This window comes from Aspergillus luchuensis, chromosome 5 (genome assembly GCF_016861625.1).
Source record: "Aspergillus luchuensis IFO 4308 DNA, chromosome 5, nearly complete sequence".
NCBI lineage: Eukaryota > Fungi > Ascomycota > Eurotiomycetes > Eurotiales > Aspergillaceae > Aspergillus > Aspergillus luchuensis.
The window spans coordinates 6,200,760-6,222,862 of NC_054853.1; the positions used below are offsets into that span (position 1 = coordinate 6,200,760).

At 52.9% G+C, this 22,103-nt stretch overlaps 10 protein-coding genes across 10 annotated transcripts; 5 read left to right on the forward strand and 5 right to left on the reverse strand.

The window, feature by feature from the left end:
• Positions 1-217: 217 nt before the first annotated feature.
• Positions 218-1,839, reverse strand: AKAW2_52048A (aldehyde dehydrogenase family protein; the record flags this gene model as incomplete). Its single annotated transcript, XM_041692044.1, has 2 exons — positions 218-1,353; positions 1,416-1,839. 2 exons carry the CDS (start codon positions 1,837-1,839, stop codon positions 218-220), a joined length of 1,560 nt encoding a protein of 519 aa, XP_041545469.1.
• A 1,168-nt stretch (positions 1,840-3,007) lies between these two features.
• AKAW2_52049S (uncharacterized protein) lies at positions 3,008-4,825 on the forward strand (the record flags this gene model as incomplete). The annotated part of the gene is made up of 1 exon (XM_041692046.1): positions 3,008-4,825. One exon carries the CDS (start codon positions 3,008-3,010, stop codon positions 4,823-4,825), a length of 1,818 nt encoding a protein of 605 aa, XP_041545470.1.
• Positions 4,826-5,646: 821 nt separating this feature from the next.
• Positions 5,647-7,761, forward strand: AKAW2_52050S (flavin monoamine oxidase family protein; the record flags this gene model as incomplete). Its single annotated transcript, XM_041692047.1, has 2 exons — positions 5,647-7,429; positions 7,484-7,761. 2 exons carry the CDS (start codon positions 5,647-5,649, stop codon positions 7,759-7,761), a joined length of 2,061 nt encoding a protein of 686 aa, XP_041545471.1.
• Positions 7,762-8,219: 458 nt separating this feature from the next.
• On the reverse strand, positions 8,220-10,073 carry AKAW2_52051A (uncharacterized protein; the record flags this gene model as incomplete). The annotated part of the gene is made up of 5 exons (XM_041692048.1): positions 8,220-8,279; positions 8,341-9,411; positions 9,464-9,633; positions 9,684-9,818; positions 9,866-10,073. 5 exons carry the CDS (start codon positions 10,071-10,073, stop codon positions 8,220-8,222), a joined length of 1,644 nt encoding a protein of 547 aa, XP_041545472.1.
• Positions 10,074-10,653: 580 nt separating this feature from the next.
• On the reverse strand, positions 10,654-12,561 carry AKAW2_52052A (glycosyl hydrolase family 43 protein; the record flags this gene model as incomplete). The annotated part of the gene is made up of 11 exons (XM_041692049.1): positions 10,654-10,691; positions 10,751-11,165; positions 11,222-11,312; positions 11,361-11,496; positions 11,552-11,557; positions 11,609-11,753; positions 11,805-11,892; positions 11,948-12,159; positions 12,220-12,311; positions 12,383-12,443; positions 12,496-12,561. The coding sequence occupies 11 exons, from the start codon at positions 12,559-12,561 to the stop codon at positions 10,654-10,656; spliced, it is 1,350 nt and encodes a 449-aa protein (XP_041545473.1).
• Positions 12,562-13,099: 538 nt separating this feature from the next.
• Positions 13,100-13,654, reverse strand: AKAW2_52053A (uncharacterized protein; the record flags this gene model as incomplete). Its single annotated transcript, XM_041692050.1, has 1 exon — positions 13,100-13,654. One exon carries the CDS (start codon positions 13,652-13,654, stop codon positions 13,100-13,102), a length of 555 nt encoding a protein of 184 aa, XP_041545474.1.
• A 340-nt stretch (positions 13,655-13,994) lies between these two features.
• AKAW2_52054A (uncharacterized protein) lies at positions 13,995-15,359 on the reverse strand (the record flags this gene model as incomplete). The annotated part of the gene is made up of 1 exon (XM_041692051.1): positions 13,995-15,359. One exon carries the CDS (start codon positions 15,357-15,359, stop codon positions 13,995-13,997), a length of 1,365 nt encoding a protein of 454 aa, XP_041545475.1.
• Positions 15,360-16,336: 977 nt separating this feature from the next.
• On the forward strand, positions 16,337-17,545 carry AKAW2_52055S (uncharacterized protein; the record flags this gene model as incomplete). Its single annotated transcript, XM_041692052.1, has 1 exon — positions 16,337-17,545. One exon carries the CDS (start codon positions 16,337-16,339, stop codon positions 17,543-17,545), a length of 1,209 nt encoding a protein of 402 aa, XP_041545476.1.
• Positions 17,546-17,894: 349 nt separating this feature from the next.
• On the forward strand, positions 17,895-19,023 carry NIT1_2 (carbon-nitrogen hydrolase family protein; the record flags this gene model as incomplete). The annotated part of the gene is made up of 2 exons (XM_041692053.1): positions 17,895-18,371; positions 18,433-19,023. 2 exons carry the CDS (start codon positions 17,895-17,897, stop codon positions 19,021-19,023), a joined length of 1,068 nt encoding a protein of 355 aa, XP_041545477.1.
• A 763-nt stretch (positions 19,024-19,786) lies between these two features.
• AKAW2_52057S (fungal specific transcription factor domain-containing protein) lies at positions 19,787-21,956 on the forward strand (the record flags this gene model as incomplete). Its single annotated transcript, XM_041692054.1, has 5 exons — positions 19,787-20,323; positions 20,373-20,435; positions 20,482-20,808; positions 20,863-21,318; positions 21,372-21,956. 5 exons carry the CDS (start codon positions 19,787-19,789, stop codon positions 21,954-21,956), a joined length of 1,968 nt encoding a protein of 655 aa, XP_041545478.1.
• Between the last annotated feature and the right edge of the window lie 147 nt (positions 21,957-22,103).

Below are 22,103 nucleotides of genomic sequence, written 5' to 3' on the forward strand. Positions count from 1 at the left end.
TGACGACGATGACACTCCTTGTTTCTCTAATGTCTACATGTCTACTTTCCTTTGGCGTTTTCTGTGATGATGATTTATGAGACTTTCCTTGATGTACGGCTATGAGATGATATGATTAATGACGATTATATTCCAGCACTCAGATGTTGTCAGTCAACGAGTAGAGAGGATCCTATTTTCAGTAAACAGTACTAAAGTTACAACGAACCATCATGAATTACAACGCGATCAACACCGACTTCAGCTCGGTCCAGTAGTCTGTGGCATACCGACTCAGCTCTCGTCCCTCTCCACTGCCCTTCCAGCCCCCAAATGGCATGTCAAACGCCATGGTCGGACTGGTGCAGTTGACCCCCACGGTGCCTGCCTCGAACTTCTTGGCCGCTCGCAGCGCTCGCGAGATATCCCGAGTGTAGACACTAGCGTACAGTCCGTACTCGGAGTCGTTGGCGCGTGCCATGACGTCTTCCTCGTCGGTGAAGGTGTTGACGGCCACCACGGGACCAAAGATCTCCTCCTTCATCAGGCGCGACTCCTCCGGCACATCCTTCAGGATGGTCGGCTGCACAAAGTAACCTTTGTCGCCCTCGCGCGCACCACCTAAGTACACCGAGACACCCTCCTGCTTCGCCAGATCCAGATAGCCCTGTACGCGCGCAAATTGGACAGCATCGGCCTGCGGGCCGCGCGTGGTGCCCGGAATGAGCGGATGACCACTCTTGCCCATCTCCGTCATGGTGGTCTTGAGCTGCTCAAGGAACTGAGAGGCAATGGCCTCGTGTACATAGACCCGCGAGCTGGCAACGCAGACCTGCCCGGAGTTGGTGAGGATGGACATGGCGGCAGCCGGCACGGCCTTGCTCAGATCGGCGTCATCCCAGATCACCAGCGGGGACTTGCCGCCCAGCTCGAGCGTGACGCTCTTGAGGTTCGATTCGGCGGCCATCTTCTGGATGGCGCGACCCGTGGCAGTCGAGCCGGTGAAGGAGATCTTGCGGATCTCCATGTGACGGGCGATGGCCTCACCACAGGGGCGACCGAATCCGCTGAGCATATTGAACACACCCGGGGGAAAGCCGGCTTCCTGGGCACAGCGAGCAGCCACCAGGCAACTCAGAGGGGCCTTTTCGGAAGACTTGATGACGATGGTGTTGCCGGTGACCAGAGCTGCGGCAGCCTTGAAGATCATGGTCACCACGGGGCCGTTCCAGGGGACAATAGCACCGCACACGCCAAAGGGTTGGCGCAAGCTGACATTAACGAAGCCAGGGGTGTTCAGGGAAGATTCGCCGGTGATATCTAGGGCCTTAGCGGCATATACCCGCACGAACTGGGTCATGAAACGACCGAAGTCTGGATTTTGGTAAAGATTTAGGCATGTCTGTACAATAGGGAGGACGAGGGAATGAGCTTACGGTCACTGTAAGCGGGCTTGCCCATGCAAATGGCATCAAGATAGGAGATCTCATCAGCGCATGCCTCCAAACGATCGGCCCATTTCTCCAGCAAGTGGGCTCGCTGCAGGGCTCCTGTTTCCGACCAGGCCGGGAAGGCAGCTTTGGCGGCCGCAACGGCGCGGTCAACGTCCTCGGGACCGGCTTCATAAACCGAGGCACTGAGCTCCTCGGTAGCCGGGTTGTACAGGTCGAACTTGGACCCGGAGAGGGAGGGGACAAACTCGCCGTTAATGAAGAGGCGAGTCTCAATGTTCTCCCGCTGTCCGGGATGTTGGGGGATAGATTGAGACATGACGAGAACGACTGAATCGAGGAGAGTGAGATTAGAGGGTTGTGAGGATTGATAGTCAGGATCAAAAGAGACATGGGTGACGGGCTTCATATAAGGAAATCAATGGATATTAGGCCACCTGCAGCAATGAGGGGTTGTAATGGCTCGGTCTCAACACTAATGCAGTGGTGTAACCGATCCCTCCTATGAGAGAAACCCAGAGCGAAATCTCATCCCCGACGATCCTCACCCGTGGCTCCATGAATAACGAGCTCTGACATTCCGGATGCTCTTGGATGCCGTCATGGGCGGAGGGTTGTTTGACTTTCTTTGAGAGAGCTTGACAGGGGCGATGCTACTGCTGACAGCCATGGCCCCGCAGGCTAACTAGTCACTAGTAACCAGTCGTAATTCCGCATGCGGGTTTAAGTTTCAAACAGACGAAAATCTCGGCCCCAAGCCCCAGTATGCTGACGTTCTGGATGTATCTATGGCCTGGCTCGTTTCAAGTGGGGCGCTGAGGGCTGAAGGAAGTTGTTCGGTGGAAATGGTATACTATAGTATATTCCTCGATGTGGGACCGAAACATAGACGGAATTACGATGGACTTCATTGTTCACAAGGAGGCACGGAATTTGTGCATCAAGGTCGCACGACCCAGCGGACATGAGAATCGCCTCCTGAGCATGTAGAGGAATGACAACCTGTATGATGTCTCCTTGCGTTAGGGTCATCATGATCATTGCTGAATGTCATCCTGTCGTCCCCTCGACATGAATGGTGGAGATAAGATCGGATACCGGAGTTATCGTATCCGGGGATAATAGATTCTGTCTCCGGTTATTCCATCAGGCTATAATATGGAAAGTTAAGAGATGAATGTCGATGAGGTGTAAATGCTGCAGTGAGGAGACAGGGCTTGTATGCAGCCATCGTTGCTTCGTCGTTGCCGATTATTAACCATCAATATTCCAAGGGTCCATCACTGCGGAATTCCCCTATTAGGCTAGTGGAGATCACCTTCCCGTTACGGAAGAATGTCCCGTGTAAACAAACAGTCCAAATGCCACAAACAAAATGTTGACAAACATGACAAACATAGACAAACATAGCAAACCGGATAAACCCACTCCCATACAAGATAATATGGAAATATATCAAGGGGAATAGATGGGGGAAAGAGACCTACAAAAGGACCCCCGACATCCTCCTGAAATTCCAATCAAAACTTCTCTCGCGATGCATCTTCTACTAAACCTATTATACTTTACTTACAGTTATGGCTGGCACACTGCCATCAGTCCTGCAGACCTTGCTGGGTGATTCACACTATTTCACCCCCCAGAGATCTTCTGTCTGCCATCATCACCATCATCACCAGCATGACATCGCCTCCATCGAATCGATGGAGTCATGGGCCCAGTTCCGTCTTATGAAACAGCTGCTCTGTGTTAGGCATCCTCGACAACCTCTTTCACCCTCCTTACTCCAGGGGATCGATCAGGTTCTGCTGGAAGAGCGTGCCAATCGCCTTCTTATTGACGCTGCTTCCATTCCAGCCCTTCCAACTCCATCATCATCGACACCATCAGAGCTTTTCCCTGCCACACTCCACCTATGGCAAGGGGACATTACCACCTTGGATGGAGTCACCGCCATCACCAATCCGGCCAATGAGCAAATGCTGGGATGTTTCCAGCCGGCCCATCGATGCCTGGATAATGTCATCCACACCCGGGCAGGTCCCCGCTTGCGCGAAGAATGTTTCCAACAGATGGCTCAAGGTCAGCGCATTTTGCCTGTCGGCCAGGCTCGTGCCACCAAAGGCTACTGCCTGCCCGCCCCCTATGTGATTCATACCGTGGGCCCTCAGCTGGATGCCGAACAGCCTGTGCCTACCACGCACCAACGACAACAGCTGCAGCAATGCTACGAGGCCGTCCTGGACGTCGCAGAAGCCCTGCCCGCATCGGACCCTCAGGGTAAGACCATCGCTCTCTGTGGTATCTCGACCGGACTGTTTGCTTTCCCCGTGGAGGAGGCTGCATCTATTGCCGTTAGATCGGTACTCGACTGGCTGCGGCGTCGTCAGCACACCTCCATCACCAAGATCATCTTCAACACTTTCACCGACACCGACACGGCCATCTACCAACAGACACTCAAGGAACTGCACTACCCAGCTCCCCCCCTCGTGCCACCTCCCCAGGCCCGTGGATCTTCGCTTGACCAAGCCAAAGCTTGGCTGGCTGCTGCCGATACCATTATTATCAGCTGCGGAGCCGGCATCTCGGCAGCCACCGGACTCGACTATACCTCGACCACTCTGTTCGATCGCCACTTCCCGTCATTCAAGCAATACCAGCTGCGACGGCTCTATGACACCTTTGGCCGTACCAACCGCGATTGGCCATCCGAGAGCGTCCGGTGGGGATTCTACTTCTCCCATTTAGCCATGGTGCGTCGCTGGCCCCGCTCGTCCCTCTATACCTCCCTGTTAGAATGGCTGGCATCGCGTTTCTCACCCGATCGGGTTCACGTACGCACCTCCAATGCAGATGGACTGTTTGTAGCCCATGGATTGCCTGAAGCGCAACTCTCCACCCCCCAGGGCCAGTATGCCTTCTTGCAATGTCTAGAAAATTGCCGTCCGGATGCCGTCTTCCCATCTGCCCCCTACCTTGACGCTGTCCTGCCGCATCTGGATCCACACACCCAGGCCGTAACTGCGCAGGACAAGATTCCGACATGCCCCTTCTGTGGTGGCGCTATGTCGATTTGTGTTCGGGCAGGAAACTTGTTCAACGAGCGACCCTTCGCTCCCGGCGAAACGCGATGGCACCAGTTCCGTGAGGCCTTCCTCATGGATTTGACACGAAACGTAGTCATTCTTGAGCTGGGAGTCGGCCTCTCCACACCAGGGGTGCTGCGGTGGGATAATGAGGAGCTAGTCGAGCAGGGCGATGGACGTGTACGACTGGTGCGCGCGGGCTTGGGCGACGCTGTGCAGGTTCCTGGGGAGTTAGCTGCTGCGCAGCTGGCCATCAGCATAGAAGGGAACTTGCGGGATGTGGTTCGGGCCATCGTGGATCCGTAGACTGGTCAGTTGATACGTAAATATGATATTTCCACCCTGCTGAATCGGTCTCTCGCCGAATTTGAGTACTGTATGTGCTTGACCTGGTATATGCAGCGATGACCTAAATACTTCGTAGCTCGTGTTGGAAAAGTATGTGAGTTTTGCGGGATTGCAAGATTCAAAGGCGTTGGGGCCATGTTTTATTTCAGACGGTGAAGCACTTGCTCAGTTAGCGTCTTACATAGAGGGCTCTATCAGCAATGAGAACGGCAATTGATTTGACTGTATCCTGTTTCGGGCACGGAAGTTCATTACTTGGCTACCTCATTGAGTTTCTACTATATGTAATTCCTGACCTATGCAATGAACCTCGTTAGATAAGAATAAACACTGCCTAGGAAGTGTCGTCAAAGGCAATTCGTTCCAGCTCAGATTAGACTCATCGACCCATCTGCATCAGACAAAATGTGGCTGTCGATGATTGGCTTTTGGCGCAACTTTCCGAGGAGCAATTATTGAGACCAGATCGACGCTGCGCTTCCCGATTAGGCCTTGGAAATAGACATCCGTTCGAACGGCGGCGTATGAGAAACATATGAGAGTTAACAACACCCGCTACACCTCTACTCATGCAAGCCCTCAATTATTGACACCCTCCACTGTTGGCACGATGCAGGATTACGAGAAATATGAGCCGTGTACTGACTAGGAACAATGGGCATTGAAACTTACACTACCCTGTAGTCGGGAATGTCGCCAGTATAAAACTATGGGCAGACTCTGCATGATGATTGAAGACCTCGGGGCAGTGTGTGCTCATCTCAACCTCCAGGCGCGCCATGCCTCGCTACAGCCAGTGGTACACACCCCTTGTTTTGGGCCTGCTCTACAGCAGCGGCCTAGCAGGCGCACTCTCTCACCATGCCCCAAGAGAGAATGACCGAGAAGTCCTCAAATTTCAGGTACCGAGCCTGGTAACCGCGGACTCCCTGCACAACGTCCATTTGGACTTTGTGGACAGCAGCTTTGAAGGACATATCAAAGTGCTTTACGGCGACTGTCAAACCGGTCTTGGACATCATGAAATTGGCCACATTGTCATCGAGCGTGACGCTCATCCGGAGCGCTTCGTCTGGATCACCCCGGCCGATGCGCCCCATCTTCACTGTCTCCACGCCGTTTCCGGATCCACCCTGCTCGCTCGTTCTGATCCCATTCCGATTGCCACCCGCTTGGCTCGTCGGGAAAGCATCGCCAATGTGTCTGATATGATGGGCCCTTGGTTTGACGGCGTTGCGTACATGCAAGGCAAGGAACCCGGCAAGGCCGTGGTGTCGGCAGCCAAGAACTCCTCCGTGGCCATCCTCGGCGGTGGAATCTCCGGACTCATGACGAGTCTGCTGCTCAACTCTGTCGGCATGACCAATTGGCATATTGTGGAGTCCACCCATCGGTTGGGTGGCCGCATTCGCACCCACTATATGAACAATTCGCGGCCCGATCAGTACCAATACCAGGAGTTGGGGCCTATGCGCTTTCCCATGAACATCACCTACGCCGATACCAACGAGACGCTCCAAATTCAGGACATGCGGCTGGTCCTCCAGTTGGCCGATGTTCTCAATGAGCTCAATGCCGATGCTAATCCAGAGCTGCGAGTCAACTTTATTCCCTGGATCCAGAATAATCCTAATGTCCCAGCAGACACTGGCGGTGTTCGCCTGCCAGATGGCCGAATCCCCACTGTAGCCCAGGTTGCCGCCAACTCGTCGCTGGCATACACGCCGCCCCCCGCCAACGCCAGTGCGGTTGCGGACGCCAAAGCTCGGTACATGGAGTACGCCCAGACAGACAAGATCAGTAAGATCCGGGAGGTTGCTCGCAACATGTACCGCGCACACAAAGCGGCGTTGGAAGATGGGTTCTACCACTGGTCGGAGGCCGCATATATGCGGTACGCGCTGGGGGAGGATGCGGATGTCGTGGACCTCGCCGCTGGCGCGTCCAACAATCCCCTTTGGGATGGATTTTACGATGATGTCTACTTTGCGGCTACTGAATGGCGTACCATCGACCAGGGGGTGGAATCTCTGGCGCGAGCATTTTTACCGCACGTCACAGACAAAGCCACCCTCGGGCGGGTGGTGGCCGGGCTCTCGTACAATGAGAGCTCGGGCAAGATTGCCTACACCTGGCGCGACTCTCCCCTGCAGATCACCCCTGAGCGCAGCGAGGAATATGACTATGCCGTCGTGGCTGCGCCCTTTACCAAGGTGCGCATGTGGGATTTGCCGCGATACTCGTCGATTCTGAGCCGGGCCATCTCCGAGACAAATTATCAACCCTCCTGCAAGCTCGCTTTGCTGTACGAAACCCGCTTCTGGGAGCACCAAGAACAGCCCATTTTCGGGGGCTGCGGCGAGGTGGACATTCCCGGGGTGCAATATGTATGCTATCCATCATTTAATCTGAATGGAACCGGCCCCGCGGCGGTTCTTGGGGCATATGCCGTCGGAAGCCCGGCGCGGAGTGTACAGGCGTTGAAACCTGAGGACTATGTGGCACTGGCACGGCGCAGCATGGTGGAGATCCATGGAGAGATTGCAGAGGAGCAATACACGGGTATGATGGTCTATTTTATGTCTTGAGTCCAATTGAAGCTGATTGTCTCCATAGGAATTTCCCATGTTCACTGCTGGGAAACTGATGAACACCAGAACGGCGCATGGACACACCCCCTCGTTGGGCAGCAAGAGATTTTCCTGCCTGCCTACTACCAGACCGAGTTCCAGACGATATTTATTGGCGAGCATACCTCGTACACCCATGGCTGGATTGCCGCGGCTGTGGACTCCGCCGTGCGCGGCACTACCCAACTATTGCTAGATCTGGGACTGGTGGATGAGGCCAAGGCAATTGTACATGAGTGGATGGGTCGATGGATTGAATTGTAATTTGTAAGGATTGTAACATATACAGGAGCTCTTAAGTGTACAATTATGAGAGGATAGCTTTCCTATCTGCAAGTCCAGGCAAATTGGTTAGTGCCTGTGCTCGGATGATAGCAAACCGGGGGTCTCGGGCAGCACCGAACAGCCGAAGGTGCCTCCGAAATGCACGGTCATGCCCCGAAGGAGCTGTTGTAGATCCCCCACTTCCCGACTACCAACGCTGTAATCAACATGATGGCCATGTGAGACGAGATTGGAGGGGGTCTGTATTCGTAGCATCCGGTTTGCCTAGCTATGGGGGATTGTAGTCAGATGCGAGATGATATGTTTGTGAGGGAACATCAAGAATCGTATCGCCTGGGCATTGCATATTCTGCGGATACGAACGATAAGAACATTACTAGCGAACAAAGCACATCCTTTGATTCGAAACTTATGTACAAAACCATTCGTCCCCCTCACTACGGCCCTCCAAGCTGCCCCTGGCTTCGAGTCCGTTGCTGGCTGATATACCGTCTCCACTGAATCCAAGTGAGCAAGACTGCATTTTCGAAAGAGCAATGGGAAGAAGCGAGTACTGACCATCGGATTGAAAAAGTAGACTGGAATCCCCAAGAGCAGAATGCCACCTACTACCCCCGCCAGAATCCCCATGGCTGCCGGATAACTATACTTGGCCACCATCGGATTCAAGCCATAGCTGACTCCAAATCCAATGATATTTTTCGTCCCTACGACCGTCACCAACGCTGGACCCGGATTCTTTTCCCATGCCTCGGTGGCAAACGATGTCGTGCGAATGAGTGTCGAGACGAAGGCTACCTGGTAGAGTGTCCAGCCCATGAACGGCCCACCCCAAGTGGCATTGCCACTAGCGGTGAACCCATACAAAATCAACGAGGCTACGGCCAAGAGCCCGGGGAAGATCAATAAGAGAAGATGGTGTTCGGGCTTATGAACACCTCCGGCGCGCCGGGCCAACCAGACAATGACACGGTCGCCCAAGATCCCCGCGTAGAGCATGCCGCCCAGCCCGCCAAATACACCCCCTAAGTTGATGAGGCCAATGCTGGCGGCGCTCCAGCCGTAATTATACTGCAAGACCGTGTCATAGGTAAGAGAGACACCGACGGATCCGCCTAGAATGACAGCGGAAAGAAGTGTGGCATAGATTATGCCGGGCGAGCTGAAAGTCTCCAGCATCTGCCACCAGGTGAGCAGAACGTTGCGTATCGGATGAGGGCAGGGGCGTGGCCAAGCGTTAAGCATCTGGCGGTAGGTCTTCTTGGGAGGAGTGTCGCCACCAAGGTCCGCGTAGAAGCGACCCTCTTCACTAGCCAGGTATTCTTGGGTTTCTGGGACAGTTAGGACTCGGGTCACCCCATATTGGTCGGTAACGACGGCATTGTTGCCCAGGAAGATCGGTCGACGCTGGAACCGCGTCTCGAAGCAGACAAACACCACTAGGACGAGCCCAACGGCAACGGTTATAACAAAAACCCAGTAAAACCAGCGCCAGCCCAGCGCTGCCACTTCGTACGAACTGGCTAGCGTCAGAAGACTCGTCACGATGTTCTGAGTTGCCCAGTAGATGCCGTAAATCGTGCCGCGCTGGTGGATAAAGGTCACCTCTGCCAACATCAAGGGAAGAAGCTATTGTAGGTTAGATCAGCAACAAAAGAAAACAGAAGTACGACTGCCACACCGATTCGGTCGCTCCTGTCGCGAAACCTAATAAGACACGCAACCCGAAATGCTGGGCCCAGTTCTGCGACAAGGCACAACCAATCAACGAGCCCAGCAGAACGGTGTTGGCAATGAGCATCACTGGTCGACGCCCACAAACAAGGGCTAGCGGCAGGATTATGTAGTTCCCTGACGTCGGTAAGTTGCTGGTGGTAACAGAACTGGGAAAGATACCTTACCAATTCCCACAAACAGTGAAGGGAAAGTGGAGAGCCAGACAACCTGGTTGGTGCTGTGACCTTCTGCGCCATACATTTGAAAGAATACATCCAGGACTGAACCCAGACCTCCAATGACGGAGAGTGACATGATAGCTGGGGAAATAAGCTTGACGTTCGTAATTGAAGAAAGAAAGACTCACAGAACCAACAGCAGCACACTACGATGCCTGTCTTTTCCCACAGCGCAAAGTTCAAGGGGTCATTGGGATCGTCACTTGGTACCGGGAGACGCTTAATGCGACCGGCCTCGTCCACCAGAACCTGGTCAGCATGCTCGATGCAGTCGACGGCAATCTTCTTGTCGGCCATGCTGCTAGACACTCCTGCTTGAATAACAAGCCGCTGCATCGCAGCGTGCTCTGGAGGGCTTTATAAAATCGCAGTCCAAGTCCACTCCCCGAGCAGACTAAGCTTGATCTGGGGAATGCGGGGGAAGATCTGGGGAATTCTGGACACGAGGCGGCGCCGAGGACATCAGCCCCGAAAGCATTAAATGCCGCCGAGCAGATAGTGTCCCATCGCTGGCATTGCTCGGTGGAACACTCCACACGAAGAGATCCCGTCCAGGGTATGGAGCAGATAAATATCATTGGAGACCCACTGCCAGAGGTGTATGTTAGCCTGCCATGATCAGTGAAGATCTGGGTGGTATAATGGTTCAAGACTTGAGGAGTGATTCGGGGCTGGGCCGTCACGCTCTGACGCTCGGGGCGCCCCGAGAGCTCTAGAATGGCCGAGGGAGATAAGGACACATTCACATCACGCCTACACAACGCAATGAATGTGATTTAAAGATTCTGAGTTATAAGGTTCATGGAGCAGTAATTTCTATGTACTTCAAAAATTGTTCTGCTGGTCTGCTGTCCTGCATCTGAAACCCCTTTCCCCGCCGTATCCATCCTCATCACTCAAGCCGTCCGGAAGTAATTTACTCCTCGGGCACAAGCAACCGATCGATATCAGGACCTACTCGGAAGATATTAGTTAGCGACATCTACGCCCATCTTCTACCCGACGAGACATACCGTATTCCTCCTCATAGGCGCTGAAGGTGATGATATTGTCATCGCCGCTCTCTAGTTGGGCGTTCAGCACCGACGTGGCCGGCGTGTTTCCATTATCGGACGGCAGGAATGCCAAAATCTGCGACTTGCCGTTCACTGTGACGGTGGTGTAGCGCTGGGTAGAATCCCCGTTCTCATACCGCACCTGAATGGTGGTTGTGGTCGACGCGTCACTGGAGATGTTACGCATCTCAAGAGTCCCATTGTCGGACCCTCCAATCCAGCCAACAGACTCGTCGCCCGAGCACCCGCTGCACGAGATAACCTTCGCTCCGTTGGACAGGACGTTGGTGGATGCTTCAGCTTCGGGATCGGTTTCGTCGCCCCCGGACGACCAGGTGCCATCTGTGGAGGGGATCCAGTTGGAGCTATCAATCTGTCGGTCGCTGTTAGTGGAATAAATCAATAGGTTGTTTCGCATGAGGATCTGACCAAAGTCGCGTTGGTTCCACCCAATGTCAAGGGTAGCCAGATGTATGTCGAAGCCATCAGATTCGATGAGACCCAGCGGTCACCCATGTACCTGCTGTCGTCAGTACAAGAGTATACTCACTTCCCCAGCCATGCTCACATCACGCTCTTCCCAACCTGCATCACAAAGGTGGTCTGGGAGTCATAGGTGTCCGTCCCCGCCGTTGCAAAGTTACTCCAATCACTCCATGTGCCATTGAGGTCTGTGGAAGTGGTGTACTTGTTATCGTTGGCAGCTGAATGAGATGTCAGTAGTCACACAGGATCCTATTGTTTCCGGATTCCACGTACACCATCCTAAACATCGTCAGTGAGGCATTCACGAGAGGGAATCTCGAGATATCTAACCAGTCAATTGCGAACCGAACATGAAATAGACCCCATCCTGCTTATAGATGGCCGGTGCCTCGTAATGCTCCGGGAACAGGTGAGTAGTATAAGTTACGTTGAGGTAGTCGTCAGTCAATCTGTCAATCCGCAAGCCGTTCGGACGCTGTGAGGTTAGCTTATTTTTGCGTACCGGAATATCTGGTGCTCGGCTTACATCCTCAGAAAGCAAATAGGCCGTTCCGTTGTCATCTTTGTACAGACCGATATCGCGCGACTGATGGCCCAGCGGCTGGAATGAACCACTAAATCCCGATATGAGTTTGTCTCCTGTGGTACGACAACGGGCCGAATGCTCACAGATAATCGTACTGTCCGCAGACGCTTGAGGAGGTGGCTACCCCCGTTTTCGCCTCGCCATAGGAGCTATCGTCAATGTGCATCCACATCACATACGTGGAGGTGTCATCGTTGTAGATGATCTTGGGCCGCTCCACGACACGGTCGGGGCCCAGGTCTCCACTGCTCTGCAAGGAGAGCAATTCACCCTCAAACGTCCACTCGACCAAGTTCTAGAAAGCATCGTCAGACACGTGTGCATGCTACAAGTTATCCAATCGGAGATGACGCACAGTGCTGGAGTAACAGTTGATGGACTGGAAGGCGCTTCCGTTCAGGTGGTTCTCTCCGGCCCAGTAGTACGTGCCGTCCACTTCAATAATGCCTGAAAATCACAGAATGAGAGATGTCCGACCGAATATTTTGAGTCTGCATCTGGATTTATGAAGCACCTACCACCTCCATGAGCTTGAATATGCTGGTTTGTCCCCGCGGCAGTCCATGTCGCGCCCGGAACCTGCCCCTGTTAGTTCTCCGAGGTCTCTAACTACAGCAGGACAGGCACACACAATCTGTAACGATGCAGTCGCAACATTGGCGATTGCCACGGAAGCAAGAAGGACCTGCGCCAACATGATGCTAAGAGTCGATATCAGGCAAGAAGCAGTATACAAATGTGAAAAGGTATCGCACCGCCAGGGGCAAGCAGGTCAGGAAGTGACTAGGAATATGTACATGATGCGGATGAGGGGATTGAGTGGATCGGGTGATTGGGGGAGAAATCCCCTGCCCGTTATTATATTGCTGACGGTGCCACCTCAACCGTGTCTCATATATCTTCAGGGATTCTGGCTGGCTTTGCTGCAGGATCTGCATTCTTTTTGGGATTTGCTCCGGTGGAGGTTGAAACCCCGCCCGTGAGTCCGATGATCTTTTCCGAGTCTGATTCTTTCCCACCAGCTGCAAGGAACAGGCCACTTCTCCATCCACTCTACTGTTGACCTTAAAGATCGCTCTCTCAATTCTGGTTGCGGTTCTGTTGATGCAATTTGCAAGCCAGAACCCCACCGATGTGACTGTGGACGGAGTACAAGCGTTGACAGCCCAAACAAGTCCGCTTTTAGGGTGACATTGTTCACCAAGTCCCCCACCTCCCTCCAATTGGTTTCCAATCTACATCTGCGGAATTGGGAAGATAATACTGGCGAGCTCGGTGATCTCCTCAACACCAAAACTTTGGAGGCTTCGAAGAATTTCGTCGATCATGGTGGAGGATAGCCCTCTCTTATCGCGAGAGTAGATGTCAATGCCGGCTGGGGTAAAGATAGTTTTGGCAAAATAGGTGACCATCCATTGATTGTCTTCTTCCAGTGTCTGGCCAAAGCCCAGGCATTCCCAGTGCGAGCTCGCGACCATCAGCCAACCCCTGCCGCGCCAGTCCCAGGCCCCTTGGTTCCCCGGAGTTGGGGTGTCCACGCCATGAACCGACTTGATCTTCTCTGACCCGATGACCTGATATCGGACCAGGTCGTCAATCCTGACCATGCCGGAGGAATCCGGCGGAAGCAACTGATAAGTGATGTTGACATTGCACTTGCCCTTCCAGAGCGGCAGACTGGAGTGTGTGACATGCCAGGTGCCAAGCAGGAAGTCATTGGTCGGAGGCACACACTTACAACCCCGATTGGCATAAATTTTAGGGAGCCCGATAATGAGGGAGGAAGCCATGGTTGGGATCAATGTCGCGTGGGGTTCGCGATCATGAGATGACGGTGGAAAAGAAAAAGGGGGGCTGGGCTGATTGATGAGGCAAATCCCAATCCGTCCCGCAAATTGCTTACTTAACCGTACAGCATGCTATTCATCAGTATGATATGATATACTATTTCTTCACCTCTCGCGGTCTAATGGATCAGCTACTAAACTGAAGCTCCCACTCTGGTGTAGAGGGCTTTATACAACCATATCAGATTGGGTATCCAAGACATTATCACGGCCACTGCATGCAATAACTTCCCACAGAAAACATGCCCTTCATGATTCTCGGAATTATCGCTTCAAGTAAAACTTATCTCGCCAGCTGCGCAGCTGTTGCCGGCGTTACAGAGCCTCCACCAGTCAACTGCTTGGTCGTCCCGTTTAACCATCGGTTTGCGGCTGCGCTTGAGTCATAATACAAGGTGTACCCAGCACTGTACACATTGCTCAACGTCTGGTCCGAGTCAGTGAAATTGTTGAGCACTGTGTCATTGGTCAACGTCCATGTGGATGTCACATCCAGTGAGACAGCAAGGGTCGAAGTGCCATAGCCCGAGTATGCTGTACCTGTCCACGAGGAGTATTCCGTCAGCGACCAGCTGATACTGCTGCCATTGTACGCCACAAGGTCTCCCTCTAGATCAGATTCGGATATCGTGACAGTTGCTTCAGCAGCGGCTGTAGAATCCGCGAAATAGCTAAAATCCTGTGTAACCTGAGAGTAATTGGCGACGACCAAGATGCCCGACGTGGTGCTGATGGACGTACTTGTCAAATGAGAGCTGGCGATAACATTGCCGAACCAAAGCGCTGCCGCCGCCTCAGGGAGAACCGTCAGGCGAGAGTTGGTGAAGTTGATCTCCGAGCCAGACCCCCGTGTCCCAGATGAAAAGACCACTGCTCCCGCCAGCAGGCCTGCAGTAAGATCGGAATCGTAGATGTCTATCTGGGCGGTATCTAAGAAGGCAACGGGAGCCTGCTCGGCATACCCCACGATGTTCTCGGCATAGACGGTGCCCTGACCGTAGATGATGGCGCTCCCAATGCCCGCCGTATGTGCGACGGAGTCGTACACATACACGTAGCCTTGGGGACTGTCCCCGGCAAACGACGAAGATCGATAAGCCCCGGAGTAGTGCTCTAGATTTCGGCCGACAATGGTACCGTAGCCTGCTGCATACAGGCCATGCGAGACTGGACCGGAGCTGTACAGGCTCGAGTCTGAGATGAAGACATAAGTATTATTTCCATAGGAATAGACATTGGCTGCCCCGTTGTGCACTGTCACGTTAACGTGGTCAAATTTTGCCACAGACTCGTTGGCCACATTAACAGCTGCGTTCAGGCCAAAGAAACTGGACTGGTAGAGATCACTGGAGTACCCGTGCTTAACAATGGTGGAGTAGGAGACATTCACGACCGATCCTTCGGTGATAACGAGGACACTGGTATCATTGGCAGAGACTGCAAGCGTTTCATGCTCGATAGTACCAGTTTTATCAGAGTATTCATAAGCCCCCACGATAGCATTGACTTGATAGGTAGTCGGGGTGTAGTCCCAATTCGCCGTCAATGCATCATCAGCTGCATCGGCGGTGAGAGCAGCAAAGTCGCTAGAATCGTGGAGGGTAACCGTGGCCGTGCCGAGAGCAGCAAGGAGAAGAAGAGATAGCATTTCGAGTGTAAATGACTAGCTGGATTGGAGAGTGATGCGCTGGATCGACTATTCCACGAGGGGGCGTACCCAGATTATTATAGGAAGTCCCAGACAGCTGCTGCCAATAACTTCATGTTCAAAGCATAGCCTTGCAAGCACTTTTTGCACGGCTTATAAAGAGCGCTGCCGCGTCATCCCTTCATTACAAGCACCATGATTGGTTATGATTGATCGGGTTTGTGAAAAGAGTCTCGAGGATGGGTACAGACAGGGCCGCGTCTCCATTGTCGGCTCCACATCCCAATCACTTTAATCAAGCTTAATTGCTCGACAGCCGACATTGATCAGGACAATAAGAGTAGTGGAAAATCAATATGACCTAAATCTTGCACATGAGCTATGCCCACTCAAAGCTTATATGACAAGCACAAAACAGAAAGTATCCCGTTTTGGGGACGTGTAAAGACGTCTTCATTAAATCTTTTGCAGGGGGGAAAGAACACTCCGAATTTCATTCGCAAAAAGCTGCCGTGGGGCCGATGGATATATTGGTCAAGTAGAACCATTTGCAGGGATTTCTACCCCAGATACCGATAGCTTAGCAGGATGTACTGCAAGCTAGGGAGCCATGTGAGCAAGAGCTGGGGTCCTTGAGCCAACGTTAGGCAAGCAGGAAAGTGTATTAACCACATCCACTTCTCCGCATTATTCCCCCACATTTTCAAAGTGGGCACTTCCACAGGGTCTTTCGTTTGATGCATCACACGTGGATAGTGCAAGTGATTCCTAATTACCTGGGGGAGAATCCCGAAGCACATGAATGGACCACGTCCCGACTTGATATTGCATTTGCCAAACAATGGGAATATTGCACGCAGAATGCCCATATAAGCCGCCATCGCAGGTCTCAAGAACATGACTGGCAGTCTGTGGAACAGTTAGTCATTCAAATCCACAACACCAGAATCTGCATCCTGCCTTCTTTTACCCTTGTCATGCCTCCTCAGCCGTGGGGTATCCTCATAGTAGGAACCCTTCATCTGCTGGCAGCCTTGAAAGCAGCGGCTACCTCATCTACCAGTTCTCTGCCTACCACCGCTGCCTACTATGTCAGTGAAAGCACCAAGACGTTTGCTGAATCGACTCTGACCGCCACCGGAACCGATGAAGCGGTCATAATTGTCAAAGAGACAGGAGTTGCTATTTTGTCTGATGTAACACTGATCAAGACCGGCAACACGACCAGCAGTGATGACAGCTCCTTCACGGATCTGAATGCCGCAGTCGGTCTGGAGACGAATGGCACGGTATATATCACCGACAGCAACATCACTACCAACGGCTTGAGTGCTAATGGACTACACACCTATGAAGATGGCACCACTGCCTACCTCTCCAATGTGTATATTCACGCAGCAGGAGATGGTTCACATGGCATCTACACCGCTGGTGGAGCCATTTACGGCGAGAACCTTGAGATTTATACTTATGATGGCCATGGCAGTGCAATCGCCACTGACCAAGGCGGCGGCCTCATCATGGTAGAAAATTCGGCTGCGTACACCTACGGTGCCCTCTCAGCATTGGTATACTCCACGGGAAATATTACAGTTCGTTCCCTTACTGGCACATCAGCCATTGCCCCTGTAGCTTGCATTGATGGTGCAAACTCGTTTACCTTGACCGACTGTGATGTTTCCTCCGGAACGCAGAACAATGGTGTGTTTCAAATTGTGAGTACGGTATCGAGCAGCACAACGGAAACCGCCTATGCCTATGTGAACGGTGGCACCGTATCCGAGACCAACGGCACCTATGCCTTGCTCTTTGTGGCGAACATCGAGGCCCACGTGTACCTGACCGATGTCGCCATCTCCATCAGATCCGGGATTCTAGCCAATATAACTGCTGACAGTGATTGGGGTATATCGGGAGAGAACGGCGGCACTGCCAATGTATATCTCTCGGGGATTGATGTCACCGGCGACATCTACGTGGATGACATCAGCGCCATCAATCTGTACCTGATCGGGTCAAGTTGGACAGGCGCGCTGAACCAGGCGAACACGACAGGGTCTGCATTTGTGTATCTGGATCGCAGTAGTACTTGGACACTGACGGGGGATTCGAATGTGGAGAGTATCAGCCGGGTGACTGGGTCTAGCATCTTTACTGGTCAATATCGAGTGACCGAGATTGCTTAGGGGAAGGAATACCGCTGAGGAGATGCGATGCTGTGGTAGGAAGTCCTGCTGTAATCAATCTGAAGGGGAGTGACATTATAGCTCTGGAAGTAATGATATCCGGTGGTTATTATCTCCGGACTGTGAGCTGCATCCGTTGGGTCTGGGTTCGGAAGGCATTCGCCGATTGAAGGTCCGACCGGCCCGCAATATCCGACGGAGTACATTATTAAGTTAATTCTTGCTGTCTTCCCCGCACGAGAGGGCATTTAGACTTTCTGCAAATACCATCTGCAGCTCTCCTTCTTTCTGATCACGACTCAAAGTCCCCTGATCTTTGGTTTTTCTTGCATAAAGCCCGACATTCGACATGCCGCAGAAGCTCACGGTCGCGGTGGCGCAAGCCAGCACCCAGTGCACTCTCGCAGCCACCTTGGCGGCCCTGGAGCGAGTGACTCGCCATGCTGCAGCCCGCGGGGTGCACTTGATTCTTTTCCCGGAGGCGTACTTGGGAGGCTATCCCCGGACCTGCGACTTTGGCACAGCGGTTGGTGCCCGTGGCGCTCATGGTCGCGACCAATTCCTCGAATACTTCCATGCCGCGGTTGACTTGGGCGACACCCCAACCGGAGCTGGAGACGACTGGGTGAACCGGAGATTGCCCCTTCCACGAGGCAAAGAGTATCGCGGGGATGGTACCCGAGAGGCACTGGAGAAGATCTCCCGCGAAACGGGCGTGTTCATTGTGTGTGGCGTCATCGAGCGCGCCGGGGGTAGCCTGTATTGTTCTGCCATCTATGTCGACCCGCGCGATGGCGCCTTGGGCAAGCGTCGGAAAGTAATGCCAGTGAGTGAAGGCAACTTGTTTCTAAAAGAACGTATTGATCATGCTAATCTGAGACTGATAGACAGCCTCAGAGCGTCTGATCTGGGCTCAAGGATCGCCTTCTACCCTCAAGGCTGTCACCACCGAACTTAATGGGGTTCGGCTGACCATCGGAGCAGCGATCTGCTGGGAGAATTACATGCCGATGCTTCGACAGAGCCTGTACTCCCAGAATGTCAACCTTTATCTGGCCCCTACAGCCGATGCCCGCGATACGTGGCTGCCGTTGATGCGCACAGTGGCTGGAGAAGGTCGTACGTTCGTTCTATCTGCCAACCAATGTGTGCGACGCCGGGAACTGCCCGGATGGATCACAGCCAACTCCCAGGACAAACACAATGGCGATGAATATATATGTAGGGGCGGCTCCTGCATTGTCGGACCCCTAGGGGAAGTCCTGAGTGAGCCCATCTGGGAAGTCAGTACGGATGATGTGACAGACGCCAACGATCCCAATGATCCAGCCATGGCAGCCGCGCTGTCAATTACAGAGATCGATGTGGAGGATTGTGAGCGCGGCCGGTTGGATCTGGACGTAGCCGGCAGTTATTCACGCAATGATTCCTTCAAGCTGACCGTAGATGGGCTGGACCTGAACCCACCTCCAGTATAAGCTGTCGGTGACCCTTGCGAGCTTGATGTATATACCTTACCGCAGAAATGTAATAAGTTGTAGAAGATATTGTTCAGTTGAAGGGTGGACGCATCTGGAGCGGAGCAGGCGAAGAGCGAGAGCCAATGCCATTGCGATATACTGTTAGGCTCACTACCATCAAGTAGCACACACCTTTGGATTGATTGCAGCCTATTCTCCTTTGAACTTTTCGATTCACTAATCCATGTAATGTCCCAAATAGGCAACCCGGCTCCATCGCCTCAGACAGGAGACTTAGTCAGCCATTACATCAGCTGTAGCTAACCAGTTCCGGGAAATCTGCCTGATTTCGTGGTTTTGATTGATTGGTAGCAATCAGCCTCATCTAAATTTACCTGCCATACACCCTTGAATCAGGGCTGCTGATATGTAGAAGCTCTTGGAGACACGAGTAGACACCTTCTTCAGCACCTTAGGATGACCCCTAGTCCGGCGCCTTCACCTCGTTTGGCCTGCCGACGCTGTCGTATTCGCAAACAGAAAGCAAGTCCCCCATTAGTACCAATTGAATCACATCCGCTAATGCAAGGGTCGCTATATAGTGCAGCCAGCCTCGACCATGCACCAATTGTGTGCAGGCAGAAGCAGGTAAGGCTGCCTTGATCGTGCTGCTCTCGTTGATATTCTGTTCTGACTGACATGAATCAGCCTGTGTCCCCAGTCAACGGCCAGCTAGGAAGAGTCGCGTCAATCCAGAGTAAGCTGATCTCCATTCAGGCTGATGGCCAGGAAGCATGATTCTGATCACAATAGGTATGCTCGTGTTCTGGAGGAACGGATAATCGAGCTTGAGTCTCAACAGCGCGGTACCGCTCATCATGCTCTTGGTCTGGGCACCACCTCAGGCCTAAGTAAGGCAGACATGCAACCGACAGAGTCACCTGAACCGCCACGAACACGAATGACTCGAGCCCTGACCGCAGAAGATGCAACTTCTCCGGCATTTCGCCTCTCATCCCATATTCCGGGAGATGCTGAAAGCACGCAAGCTGGAAGTACCCCTTCCGTTACTATCCTCCCCCCCGTTGTCCAAGGCTCTCCTTATCCAGGGTTCCTTCCCGGGACCAACTATGAGATGGAAATCCCTTCACAGACCCAGGATGAGTTGATCCAGACATTTCTTCAGCGGGTGAACCCGCGTTATCCCTTCCTCCACGAAGGAACCTTCATTGCCTGGTATGAATCGTGGAAAGAATCTAGGAACTTAGGTGTGCCCCTGCCGCCGCAAGAGCAATGGAAGGCATTCTTCATCAAGATGGTGGGTTATTCGCGATTCGCCTGCAGCGCATACTGACAGCTAGCGACAGGCACTTGCGGTCAGCCTTCTGATTGCACCTCAAGTATCACCCCGGGATATGAAAGTTTCTCAGGTAGGAGGACCGTGAAGTCGCAATGTGCCCCCGCTGAAGATCACAGGCTCTGTATTCATCCGCTACATCATCTCTGGATGCTGTGTTCGCTTGCCTTGACCCGGTATTGCATGCACAGGCCTACCTACTGTGCACACTGCATGCACTACACTCGCCTTCTTCGCAAACGGTCTTGACCATGATCGCTGCAGCGGTGCGTTGCTGCGTGGTGGCACAGTTGCATTTGTCAGAAGTAGAACACCGGCCACAAGAACTGCTCTGGGAAAGGCAGATTCGCCGCCGTGTGTTCTGGTCTGCTTACGCAATTGATCGCTTGGTCAGTTGGGTTTATCATGTCCCGTGCACTCTCGTAGATGAAGACATTCAGGTTGAGGTGAGATGTCGCTCGTAGCATAACAAAATGGTGGCTCTGACTTGAATAATACAGCCTTTTGCAAACATGAACGACCACGAGATCAAAGAATGGCAAGTCCGGGCTGATCGGCTGGAGCCGGATGCATCCACCCCGCGCAGGACACAAGTCTCGTCTGCTCTTCATCTAATCCGCGGTCGGAGAATCCAGTCTCGCATCCTGAGCATTATGATGCGAGCAGACTATGACCAGCGACTTGCTGAATCTCATCAGTGGCGTCTTCATATGCTCGAGGTGCTCGATGAGTGGAAAGCGCAGCTGGAGCCCCATAGCGACCCGCTCTCTAAGGGCTATACCAGCGAAGGATGGGTGGGCATGCTGTACAACTATACAGTACTCCTCCTTTATCGACCGACAAAAGCGAATATGAGTGACTTGGTCATGGAGCATTGTATTGGAGCCTGTACCGACATCGAATTGACGTTCTGGAAGTACCTCAAGAGCCGCCAAACGGCTCAACTATGGCCGGGGGTGAGTAGCTGTCCCATCAACGTCTCCCCGGATAGCAACTAAAACTCTTGTAGCTCCTTAGCCAGTTTGGGATAGGCATCACACTGTTATACTGTCTGTGGGTGGTGCCTCCATCACAACAATCCATCGAGACTCAGTCACCAAAGATTGGCCCAGCCATTCGAACATGCTCAGTGATTCTGGCAGTACTGTCCGAACGGTGGACTGAAGCTGAACCTTTGAGGGACATTTTCGATCTCCTGGCGGACTCCATTCCGGTCTATTGGTCTCATGATGGAGAAGCAAGGCGTATTTCGACGTCCTCGGCAAAGACCATCCAGGAATATTTGCCCCGAGTGACGGCCATCGTCATCAACAAAGACATCATGCGCATGCTTCATGAGATGGCCACTGAGGAGTATCCGTGGGCTGCAGCTGGGACAGTTAATATGGGTGACTGGTCGTCTAATGATGTGCACAGCGCCCAAGATTGCCCTCTATGCTTGGGAACCCGAGCACACCGAGCGGACTTGCCTTCGGTCAGCTTTGACGCAACGAACCTGTGGCCAGGCTTTGATAATGATACGGATCACTCCTTGGCAGCTTTGTCTGGGGAATACTCGCTATTCCCGGGACTGCTGGGCTCGATCGAGTTTTGATCCTTCGATCCTTCAGCTGATGCACTAGTTAGTTATGCAGCCTGATTACTAACTTACCTGCATAACATGACAGTCATCTTAGAACCCCTTTTGGATTCCCGCTACTTTCACTGCTTGAACTCTTCTGGCTTTCTATCCTAATAAATC